Source organism: Equus przewalskii, chromosome 6 (genome assembly GCF_037783145.1).
Source record: "Equus przewalskii isolate Varuska chromosome 6, EquPr2, whole genome shotgun sequence".
Taxonomy (NCBI): Eukaryota; Metazoa; Chordata; class Mammalia; order Perissodactyla; family Equidae; genus Equus; species Equus przewalskii.
In genome coordinates, this window is record NC_091836.1 from 72,113,480 (window position 1) to 72,125,873 (window position 12,394).

The 12,394-nt window shown below is 46.5% G+C and overlaps 1 protein-coding gene across 17 annotated transcripts in view; it reads left to right on the forward strand.

The window, feature by feature from the left end:
• The window catches only part of STIM1 (stromal interaction molecule 1), a 172,991-nt gene that overhangs the window by 142,903 nt on the left and 17,694 nt on the right, over positions 1-12,394 (forward strand). For all 17 annotated transcript variants that reach the window (XM_008531558.2, XM_008531557.2, XM_008531554.2 and 14 more), the window contains 2 exons: positions 7,217-7,394; positions 11,756-11,933. In XM_008531558.2, the coding sequence (XP_008529780.2) occupies positions 7,217-7,394; positions 11,756-11,933 (356 nt within the window). The remainder of the gene's footprint in view (positions 1-7,216; positions 7,395-11,755; positions 11,934-12,394) is intronic.

The following is a 12,394-nucleotide window of genomic DNA, read 5'->3' on the forward strand; positions in this document are numbered from 1 at the left end:
ATGTGCCTGGTGGGTGCCTGCAAAGAATCCCTTAATCTGTGTCCCTCTAGGCTCTATTTCCCCATCTGAGCATGGACTAGTATCTCTAGCTCAGTGCTGTTCCCTGCCCAACATCCAAGCAGGACTTAGAGTGATGGCCTGTGCTGGTTCTGACCTGTGTTCTGCACCCAGAATGAGTTCTTAAGGCTGTCATTCTCAGGCCTTATAAGCCATGTAGCAGATAAACACCCCAGAGAAGCTGGGCTAGTTACAGCTGCCAGCCATGGCTACCTTGCCCAGCCTTAATGAAAATCCTGCCATTGGTCTGATGCTTGAGAAACCTCAAATCAAAGGTTTGTTTGCAGTAGCCAGGAGTGTCTGCTGAGTGAGCTGGATCCATCTGCCCACAGCAGCCTCAGAGCTTGGGAAGGGGAAAGAGGGATCAGACTGGCTCAGCGCAGGGCCACCTCAGGGTCCATTTTCTGACAGTAGAAGACGTCTCAGCCCTCCCCATGTGGCCGCAGAGTAGCACATGGCCCTTTACAGTCCTTTCCACCTGTAGAGTTGCCTCTAGCCTTGCAGGCCCATCTGGGGCTCTCCTAACAGTGCCAGTAGTCAGGTGTTGGGTATGCTCTGAGAGACGAAGGCCCAAAGGCAGAGTTTAGCTTGAGGCCTAAGCTGATGTCTCACTACAGCAGCAGATCATTCATTGAGGGAGATTTTTCTCCTCTGCACATAATTTCTCAAAGAAATTGAGGCTCCGAGAGATGAGGTGAGTTTTTAGAGGTCATTCAGCTTTTAAGTGGCTGAGCCATGACTCAAACCTGGGTCTGTAACTTCTATTTCAGTGCTCTTTTCTACTATATTATCCCACCCTCTACTTCTGTTAGAGCAAACAAGATTAAAGAGTTTCAGCGTTGAAATCAAGCAAACAGGTTCTGTCCCTCAGTAGCTTTGTGACCTTGGGCACACTCCTAAGGGTTCTCTCTGCCCCAATTTCCCCTAAATAAAAGTGGCTTCTATTCGAGTGTATGCCTGCCGTGGTTAGTCCTGGGCTAGGGCTGGGGTGCCCTTTGTGCTTTCAGCAGAAGTACTGAGAAGGGTGCAGAGAGAGGCCTGCAGAGTAATTGCTGGGGTTGGGGGGAGTTGTGGAGAGGAAAAGACAAGACTACTCCTGTCTTCTTTCTTCAGTGGCTCGGATAATGGGGAAAAATCCCTGGGAAGCAGGAGTGGCTGCCTGTCTGGCAAAGCTTGCTGTGATCTCTGTCAGCTCTATCCTTACCCTCTTTCTCCTTTCTTTTATGTTCCACCTCACCCCTCACACCTTCTCCAGAATGGCTGTCTAGCCTCTTCCCAGGCATGCTGAACCCTTTCCTCTTACTCTCCTCTGGGAACACACAGCCCTTTGTACCTGCTTTCTTTATAACAGTCTGTTTCCCTGTCTGTTACCCTTTAAACTGGGAACTCTTTAGGGTAGAAACAGCTTTGTTTATCTGTCATCAGCAGTTAGCATAAGGCCCAGCGAGGAGTAGGTGCCAGGAAATGTATGCTAGAAGTTATACAGAAGGAGGGTTGGCTTCTCCAGAGCTACAGGACTGGACTGCGGGGAGATGGGAGAAGAATCTGGCCCAGCTTGGTTGTGGGGAGAACTGCTCCCTGTGGAGTGTCTGTGGAAAGCTGAGGCAGCTAAAGCACTTTCTGGGCTATAACCAGAAGGGAGGAGGGCCCAGGAATGGCTCTTACAGGTTAAACAGACACCTCAGCACAGAAGGCTATGTAAATAACAAAAGAAATTCCTAGCACATATTTTGGCAGTAACGGTTGAATATCTGTATCTGCCAGGGGGAGGGTATTGTGGGCATTAAAGAGGCTAGAGAGAATAGCCTGGGAGAGGGGATTCCAGAAAGTGATAATGATTAGAGGCTCACTTTCTCAGTGCTAACTGGTACCGTGAATTCTCTCCATTATCCCTGACTCTGTTAACATGTCAGCATCTCTTTTGTTTATACCCTCCTCCCTTGCCTCAGGCCTGATTGCATTGACCTCGTTTTGCTAAAATCTGTGTGCAATACTCAGGCTGGGAATTCTGCCACCCTCTGGCTCCCCAGGTCCTAGCCAGCTTCTCTGGGTTATCTCTGTTCACCTAGTCAGCCACATCTGCTCTCATGAAACCTCCATGGTCTCTCTGCCCTAGCTGTGTTCACTGAGTGCAAGGTGGATTCTGAGAGCTGAGCTTGTGCAGGCGCTGTGCAAGATAGCTGGCTGTACTCTTCTTGTCCCCAGAAGCTGGTGTTTGCCTTCCACATGCTCTTTTTATCCTTTCTGGCTAAAATCTCCCTTCGTTCTTCCTTTTTTCTCTCCTTTCCACCTTTGCTGAGTACCTGCTCTGGTCAGGCCGTATACTAAGTTTGGGGTTACAGAGATAAATCAGTCTTATGCCCTGGCCCTGAGGAACTCACAGACTACCAGAAAGTGACTGGCATGAAAGCCGAAAAACACACAAGGCAGTCCCTGAGATATAGCAACAGATAACCCATGTTTACCTGTCCAAAGAGTGGATTGACCAGGGAATCCTAGATCAAGGGAGGAGGAATGGAAGGATCTCTATGGACTGTAATGAGCCTGGAAGGTGGTAGGAATTGAAGACTGGGAATAGAGAGCACCCCTGACCAGACGTGACTCTGCAACCCCTGGAGCTGGCATGTCTGATCACCCCTGAAGAGTGGTGCCCGCCTTGCTGGGGAGGCAGTGCTGTGTGTCCCTGGGCGCATGTGAGCAGGGGCCATAGGAAGGGCAGCGTGCTCCCCAATGTGGGCACAGCTTCTGTTAGAAACTAGGCACCTTTCTTTTACCAACTTCCCTTCCTTCTCTTCCTCCCCTATCCAGGTATAAAGGTAGATAGGAAAAACCAAAACCAAAACCAAATACAGAGTTCTCCAGCCCCCTCCCCAGTAGGGGCAGTAAGGGGATATGGCCCAGCTTTTCTTTACTGGCTTCCTGGAAAAGTATTTCCCAGTCTCAGAATTTGGGGAGCAGGCAGTTAGGGCAGGCAATAATGAGAGTGGGCAAGGATAAGAAATTTGTTTCGAAGCTGAGTTTGCATAACATGACTTGGTTTTTGTTTCCATTGTGTGTTTATTTCGGGTGGGGATGCTCTTGGGGTGCAAGGTCTTGGGTGGTACTGCTTTGGTGGAGCAAACTGACTTGTTTTTCTTAGATTGTATGGCACAAATCAGTAAAATAACGACATGTTCTAAGAAAAAAAAAGAGTGGGAATGGGCTTATGATGGGAAGAAATACATCATTAGTAAGGCATAGAGTAAACTTTTAATTTTTTGTGTGAGAAAGATTGGCCCTGGGCTAACATCTGTTGCCAATCCTCCTCTTTTTTCGCTTGAGGAAGATTGGTGCTGAGCTAACATCTGTGCTAATCTTGATCTATTTTTTGTATATAGTTCGCCACCATAGCATGGCTTGATGACTAGTGTATGTCTGCACCCAGGACCTGAACCCGTGAACCCTGGGCCGCTGAAGTGGAGTGTGCTAACTTAACCACTGTACCACCGGGCCAGCCCCTAGAGTAGACTCTTGGTTTCCCTGTTTTCCTCTCTTTTTCTGATACAGTGGTTTACAGATTCTGTATTATTCAGGGTTCTCCAGAGAAACAGAACCAAAAGGAGATGTGTGTGTGTGTGTGTGTGTGTGTGTGTGTGTGTGTATATATATATATATATGAGGAGATTTATTATAGGAATTGACTTACATGATGAGGGAGGCCAAGAAGTCCCATGATATGCCATCTGCAAGCCAGAGAACCAGGAAAGCTGGTGGTGTAGTTCATTCTGAGTCCAAAGGCCAGAGAAACAGAGGGTCAATGGTGTAAGTCCCTGTCTGAGTTTGAAGACCCAAGAACAAGGAGCACTGATGTAAGAGAGCAGGAGAAGATGGGTGCCTCAACTTAAGCTTAGAGAGCAAATCTGCCCTTCCTCTGCCTTTTGGTTCTGTTCTGGCCCTCAGTGGCCTGAGGATGTTTGGGTGATGCCCACTCACATTAATGAAGATGATCTTCTTTACTCAGTCTACCGGTTCAAATACCAATCTCTTATGAAGACAACCTCACAGACATACCCAGAAATAATGTTTTACCAACTGTTTGAGCATCCCTTTGCCCAGTCAAGTTAACACATAAAATTAACCATCACGGATTCCCTTAGGACTGTGGGGTTCAGCCAGAGCTCCACTGAAGGGACGTGACAATTCTCACCTCTACTTCTCCAGCTTCTGCCTCTTCCTCCAACTCTACATCTACATGCTTCATTACCTACTGGATATGTCCGTCTGAATATTTCCAAAACACCTCAAAGCACTTTCATCTACAACTACACATTTGATCTCTTTAGTAATTCTGTGATAACGCATTCTACAGCTGAGGATGCTGAGATCCAGATGGGGGAAGACAATTTCTTAACACATTGGGGCATAGAATCCAAACTTCCTGATACTCAGTGCAGGATACTTCCTTTGATGGAACAAGAATTTCTTTATATGAGGCCTTATGTTTAACCTTAAAGGCCTGGCCTTTTGACCTTTGGGTCTTCACTGTCCTGATGGCAGTGCCACAGTCAGCTCCCAGGATGTTGCCTGGGAGGAAAACTTAGGCCGCTGAATTCTTAGAGTCGCATTCAGGCTAGATCAGGAGACATAGGCATCTCCATGGTGAGAGAAGTTTGCAACAAAGCAGAAACAATGCCTGCTCCATGAATGTGAAAGCTGTAGTAAGAAGATGGGCTGTAGCAGAAAGACCATGCAGTCAGGCACATCTGGATTTGAATCCCAGCTCTGTCACTTTTTATGAACTCTGGCAAGTCAGTGCCGCTAGGGAGCCTCGGTTTTCTGGTCTATAGAATGGGAATACTAATACCTACCTTATAGAGTAGTTGTGAGAATTAGAGATAATGAATATAAATGCCTGATATATAGTATATTTTCTCTATTTCCCTTCCTTTCTTATGTGGATTAAGGAGAGGGACATATCTTACTTGAGGTTTACCAGTAAAGATTCAACCTCACAAATATTTATTGAGTGCCTCCTGTGTGCTGGTCTGTGCTGTGCTGAGAACTAGCATATAGACAATGATAATCACTAGGGGCCACAGAGTAAATCATCCAGATTAGACTCACTTTCTCCCCACCAAGCTTGGTAGCTCATGGGATGTGGTAGGCAATATATCTGAACTTCAGCTATGCGTTTGACAAGGCAGAGGGATGTATGAGGGGATGCTTATATATTTAAGTGGAATCAAAACTGGTTGAAGAGATCCAGAGGGTACTGATAGGTAGGACAGTATTACCTTAGAGGAAGGGGTGACTATTAGATCCTATCCTTGGCCCTGGTCACTCAGTATTTTTATTCATGACTTGGATGAGAATATGAAGTTAGAAAAAAAGTAGAGTCTTGTTACAAATCCATCTGGACAAGGTAGAATAAGGGACTGAATAGAACAGATAGATGCTCTATCTGCATGCCCACCTTAAGAACTTTGAAGTGTTGGAGATAAGGGGGAGAGTGCTGGTTGCATGGAGTCTTGTTTGAACTAGAGTCTTGTTTGACTTTTGGTAGGAATATAAAGGGGATGTTGGAATTGAGAAACCCTGGGAAGCCAAGATTAAAAGTCCTTAACAAACAAGAGAGAGAAAGAGTACCCCAACCTCTGGTAGAGGCTCTGTTAGAGGCAGGTGTATTCCAGAAAGAAAGGCAGCTCCCTATGCTACAGAGATCTCTCTTCTTGGCACCTGAAGGATAGGAGAGTGAGGACTTGAAGGCGGCTGGAAGTGTAGGCCTACCTGGATGCTGGAGGATGGCCGCTAAAGGACCCTCAGTTTTCTCTATGAGAGTCTGGCATAAATGTGTAAAGGACGTGGCTACCATCCCAGACCTAGTAACTCCTCTCCCTTAGATGGAAAGAGAACTTGCTAATCTGTCTTTGATCCCACACCATCCCCATGTCCTGCTGCTCAGCCTTTCGATAAGAAGCTATGCAAATAACCCTTCTTGTCAAACTGGGCCTCAGCTTCTTGTGTCTTTTCCTGCTGTCTAGACTCTGCCTCAACTTGGTGGCTCCACCTGGGTCCTTTTGGATTCCCATCAGCCCCTTGTCCTTATTAGGCACTGGAATCCTATCAGTCTTGCCTCCTGCTCCCCAAGCTGAGGGTAACCTTCTGAGCACAGGCGGTCATTCGCTCTTTTCTTCCTTCCCTGACTCCCACATCTGGGGCTCCTCTGAGAGCCCAAGTTTAATAAAGCCAGGCAGAGGCTACAGTGGCAGCCCTCTTCTCCTCGCTCAGGTCTCCTGTGCTGTGGCTCAGCACCCAGATCTGGTATACTAGGAATAATGTCGGGCTCCAGGAGTGGCCCTCTTCTGGTTGACTCAGTTCTTAGGACATGGCTTTTGCTCATATCTTGTGGTGGTGTTCCTTGTTTAGCTTTTCAGTTTTGCTCTGGAGACTGAGCATTGCTTTGAACCCCAGCTGGCGACTGGGGCACTTCACCAAATTGCTACCAGGCATTCTCTGGAGGTGGATCTGCCCCTCTATTCCTGCATGTGTAATGTCTCATATATACCAATCTCTTGATGCTACTCCTGTTTTACCTGGTCTCTGGATTGAGCCACAGCCTAGAAATGCCCTCCATACATGAGACTTGCAGACCTTTACCTGATCTGGGCTTTGTACCTTGAACCTAGCATAGCCTACCAGTCCAGGAGACCCAGCTCCTGCAGTAACCTCAGTCCCACTGCCAGACCTGAAGCTCTAGCGACACTGCTTTATCCCATTTACAGCCATCCCCTACTACCTACTCTAGCTCCCTAGCTTGGCTTACTCTGGAGGACGGAAGCCACTGCATCTGGGCCCATGGGCTTCTCGCAGTCCAGAGATGGCTGGGATCTCTTGAGAAGGTCCTGGTTCTCCCCACTGCACATTAGGGAAGCATGATTTAATAAGCTCCCTGTATTGCTCTAAGGCCTCTCATCTTTTCCAAACTAGGCCTTGACTTAGCAGAGAAATACGCACAGAGCTTACTATAAGTAACACTATAAGTATGTGGCAAGTGTGTGTCTAAGAAGAGAAACTTATTCCTCTGAGTGGGAAGGCTTCATGGTGGAGGGGATGCAGTGGAGTCTGCAAGGCTAAGTGTGCAGTGGGCAACCTGAGTCACCATGCCCTTCCTCTCTGGCAGTGACCCGCCATAATCACCTCAAGGACTTCATGCTGGTGGTGTCTATCGTTATTGGTGTGGGCGGCTGCTGGTTTGCCTATATCCAGAACCGTTACTCCAAGGAGCACATGAAGAAGATGATGAAGGATTTGGAGGGGTTACACCGAGCTGAGCAGAGTCTGCATGACCTTCAGGAAAGGTAAGGCCCTGCCCCTTCCCCACAGCCCTGGTGCAGCCAGCTCTTGGGACCCTCTTGTTTCCACCTGGGATGTGGGCCATTTAGCTTCAGAGACCATGCTGACGTGGCTGACCAGCACGGTCATCCTTCCAAAACTGCATTGGGAACCTAGGTTCCTGCCATTCCAGTTGCATGGGCAAGTATTCCTCCCTAGGACAGAAGCTTATTTCTATCTTTTCTCCCTCTGAGCTTCAAAGGGAGACAAGTGTAGCTTATCTTTTTTTAAAATTTTTAAAGTTTTTTTAATTTTAATTTTAATTAATTAATTTATTTAGAAGAAGATTAGCCCTGAGCTAACATCTGCTGCCAATCCTCCTCCTTTTGCTGAGGAAGACTGGCGCTGAGCTAACATCCGTGCCCATCTTCCTCTACTTTATATGTGGGACACCTACCACAGCATGGCTTGACAAGCGGTACCACGTCCGCACCCGGGATCCGAACTGGCGAACCCAGGGCCACCAAAGCGGAATGTGTGCACTTAACTGCTGCACCACTGGGCTGGCCCCCAAGTGTAGCTTATCTTGAGCTTTCCCAGTTGGATGGCTCATTAGCGGTCATCCTACATCCTACATTCTGTCCTTCCTCCTACCTCTGGATAGCTTCCCTTCCTTTAGAAACAGACATAATTAGCTGTTCTTCACTGTTTAAAAGAAAACTCACAAATCTGTCGTCTTAATTCCGTTAGTTCTTTCTTGTATGGAATCTAAATCTCATAAGTACTTACTTGTTATATGACTTTGGGTAAATCCCTTTCCCTTCTAGGACTTATTTCCTCATCAGCAAAATGAAGGGGATGAGCTAAAGGCCTTCCAGCTCTGATAGTCTGGGATTCTGTTTAGATAAAGCATGGCTTAAAAATTATTGTAGAAAATCTAGCAGTGAAAAGAAGGTGCCAGGCAGTCAATCAGTCAGTTGATCTAAGTACTTCCTGACATCTAGGAACCAGGTCTGTGCTGGGAACTGTAAGGGATTCACTGCTCCTGGGGCTGCACAGCTCACACATTAGAAGGAGCAGTGAGCACACACTCAGTTCAGTGCCGCGGTGCCAGCTGATGGGATGAGAACTCTGAGGACTAGAGGGTCACAGAAGCAGGAGATGAGTGGATGTGGACTCTGAGGAGGTGGCCTTGAAAGATGAGTAGCGAGGTCCTGGTAGTTAAGTTTGAATGTATAGAGTGGGGCCAGATTCCTAGTTCCTTAAGACTCACATGGAGAAGTCTAGTAACATGCAGAAAGCCGTAGAGTCAGTACAGGTATTTGGTTTTTTCTTTGTTTCGTTTTTGAGAAGAGGCGAGGCCTACTTCAGGACTGTCTTTTAGAAAATTATTCTGACAGCCCAGGGACTCCAGTTGGGAAGTCTTTTCAGGAATCTATTTAAAAGGAAATGAAGTCTGGCTCTTTTCTGTTATTTTTTAATGATAGATACTACTTTGTTTGGAGGGATGGGGAAAACATTTCTTATGAGCTAGATATTGTTCAGTACTTAAATGCAGTTGTTTTTAATCACCACAACCCTATTAGGTAGGTACTATTCTCCCTATGTTAGAGTGGAAGAAATGAAGGCTCAGAGAGAGTGAGTGCTTTGGTTGGGATCACACATCAGTAAGTGGCGAGCTAGGAATTTTTTAAACCGACAGGGTGCTGCCTCAGGAAAGGCAGCTTTATCAGATTCGTTTCCATGGGCTGGGCTTCTAGGGGGCAAGAGAAGTTTCATCTCTGAGCCGATAGCTGGCTACTTTGCTGGGCCCCTTGTTCCTGGGCCCTTTGCCAACTGGGGGCTAGATGCTGCTGTCTGAGCAGTGCTCATGCTTCATTTATTTGAAAAACATGTACTGTTTTCGTTCCAAAGGCAAAGAATCTGGGCAGGAGACATTCCAAGTTTGGGGATAAAACTAAGCTCCCAGCTATCCCTGCTTCCCAAGGCGTGCAGAGCTAAATGACCACTGTGGCACTTAGAGAAACAAATGCACGCACATACCCAGAGACAGGCTTACGCAAGTGCACACACACGTATCCTCCTCTGACAGTGTTCAGAGCCTGCGTGCCCCCTTGTCCCTCCTTACTTTAACAGGCCTCACTGCCAGCCACCATAGAGCTTTTTTATAGTTCCTGATGTTTTGGGTGAATAAATGTAATGCTTACATGCACATTCCAGTCAGGATTTCTTTGGGTTTCAAGGTAATTCTTTGAGGCAGGCAGGAATTTTGATTCACATTTAAAAATGAATAGGCCTCGTACAGGGAACAGACTTGTCCATAGTCACACAGGACTTAGAGCCAGGGCTTGCAGTCAGGCTGACTAATTTTCTTACTTGTGAGACTAATTGATTGCTGTCTTCAAGATGCTCAGTCTTCTGTAGAGGAGATGGAGTGGGGCCAGGCTTCATTGTACATATATTTGCTCATTTCTGCACCGAACAGTAGTTATTGATCTTCATCTCTACTAGATCCTGTTAGGACTATAAAAGTGGGTGAGTTTTGATTCTACTTTAAAGGAGCTCCCTATATACCGTAGGCTTTTCTAAAGAGGCTGTTTTCAGAGAGGATAATATTTCATTGAAGAATTGAATCCCTAATGGTGTAATTTCATGCTGTTGGGTCATGGAAGAATACTAGAAAGGAGGGTAATCAGCAAGGGACGGAGATGGGGCCAGGAAATGGCGCCTCTGATTTGTTTTTAGCTATGCATGTGGCGCCACCTGGTGTGTACCTTAAGGAGGTTCAACTCCCTTTCCAGGGACAAAGTGGGCAGAAGACTATGATTTGTCAGCAGGGAGCTTACAGCCTAGACATTTTTTCCCTCTCCACTCCCTGCTCATCCTGCCACATCTTCTGAGGCTGCAGCCAAGGACAGATCTGGACTTGGGACTTTTCAGAGGTTGCATCCTGTTTCTGCCTCTTCTATTTCAGCTACTTAATTAACTCAGTTGTCAGTGCTTTTCTCTGTGGGCGCTTCTTTTCTGTAGCCTACCCTTTCTCTTCTGTATCTCAAATCTAAGCCATATATTGCTTGTCTTCTTCATCTTCCTTTTCCCTTCCTGGTCCCCTGGTAACTTGGGGGTCCTACTAAGGTAGGAAGACCTGACAGTGGCTAAGTCCTTTCCCTCTTCCAGAGGGATTAGCACACTCTTACTGTTTCTTCTGAATCTAGCCCAGGCCTCACCTTCCCTGACTCCTTTCAGGCAGAGCTGATCACTCCATCCATAGGTCTCATCCAACACCTTGTATATCTCTCTGTTATGGAACTTATCACACTGTGTGCAGTTATCTGTTTACTTGTCTATGTCAGACTAGACCACGAGCTCCTCAGTGGCAGGGACAGTTTTCTCATTCATCTCCATACATCTAGGACTTAGCACAGGCCTTTGCATTTAGTAGACACCTGAAAGTACCTGGTGAATAAATGGATGAATGAATGAATGAATGGATTAACATAGATATGTGGAGGAAAGAAGGGAGGAAGGAAGAAGGCTTGCTTGGCTAGATGGAAGCTTTTGTCAGTGAACAGAAGGAATGTTTGGGTAGGTACAGGGTATATTTTCATTATAACTGAAGCCCTTGAGATCTTACCTACCATGGAAGATACTTAGGAAAGGGACTCAGGCCCGGGGGCAGCAAGGGACTCTCCCAAGTCTTGCTCAACCCTTTTGGCATGAATTTCATTTTTCTGTGCTTCTGGGAGCAGATACTCAGGAATCCAAGAAGTACAGCTCAATAGTTCCTTTCTCATCTTCCTTAAATCTCACCCCCACCCATACCCCCTGGCACCCCAGTCATATCTCAGCCATCAGCCTTTCTCTGGATCTTTGGTCTAGCTTGCAGGGTAGTCTACATTTATCAAACCTTCCAGATACCCTGGTATCAGGGAAATAACTATGGCATTTGAAGTCATACAGATTGGAATTCTAGTCTTAGGTGTACCTACTGTTACTTCCCCTCTCTAAACTTTCATATACACACCTGTCCTATGCTGATATTGATGCAATGTATCATTAGCTGCAGAGAGGACAAATGTGACCTACCTTGTAAACTAGCAGTTGTGATTTTAGTATGTGAGACACCTTAGAGGAAGGATTCAGATACACAGAAACCTAGCTCCACATCCCTGATTACTGGTAGCAAAATGATGGCCAAAGTAAGAATTATGGTAACAGCTATGGTTTCTGTTGACCCTGAACTAACTCAGAACCACATAGTCAGCAGAGTAGAGAGAATATGTGCTGAGTGCTGGAGCCTTCATTTTCCTCTTTGATGCCATGACTCATGGTGTCTTGGCTGGCCCCCATTGCCTGGCCTCCTCCAGCTCCCTGCATTGCCCCGCAGGTTGCACAAGGCCCAGGAGGAGCACCGCACAGTGGAAGTGGAGAAGGTACATCTGGAGAAGAAGCTGCGTGATGAGATCAACCTTGCCAAGCAGGAAGCCCAGCGGCTGAAGGAGCTGCGGGAGGGTACCGAGAATGAGCGGAGCCGCCAAAAATACGCTGAGGAGGAGTTGGAGCAGGTAGGAGAGTCTGCAAATTCCTTGACACCCTGAAGCAAGAGTGGGTTAAAGGGCAGGGGCCAAAGGTCTGTCTGGAAAGTTTCATGTGTGAGGACTTTGAAATATGGCTCAAAAAATATCTCCAAGAGTCACTTGACTCTTACCAATAAGAGTAGTGGAAAAATTGCAAAAAATGGTCACTGTGATTTTCAAAGAAGAGCAAATAACAGATGATAATAGTTTTTCCTTTTTTACTGAGGTATTTACATAGAGTAAAGTGTGCAAATCATAAGTATACAGCTGGCAAGCTTTTACACATGCAAGTACTGGGTAACCACCATCCAGATCAAGTAATAGAACCTTTTAAGCACCCAGAAGGCTCATTTTTGCCTCCCCCGCCCCTGTCAATTTTCCATCCAAAAGGTAACTGTAATCATAATCTCTAAACCAGATTAGTTTCACCTGATTTTAACTTTCTGTAA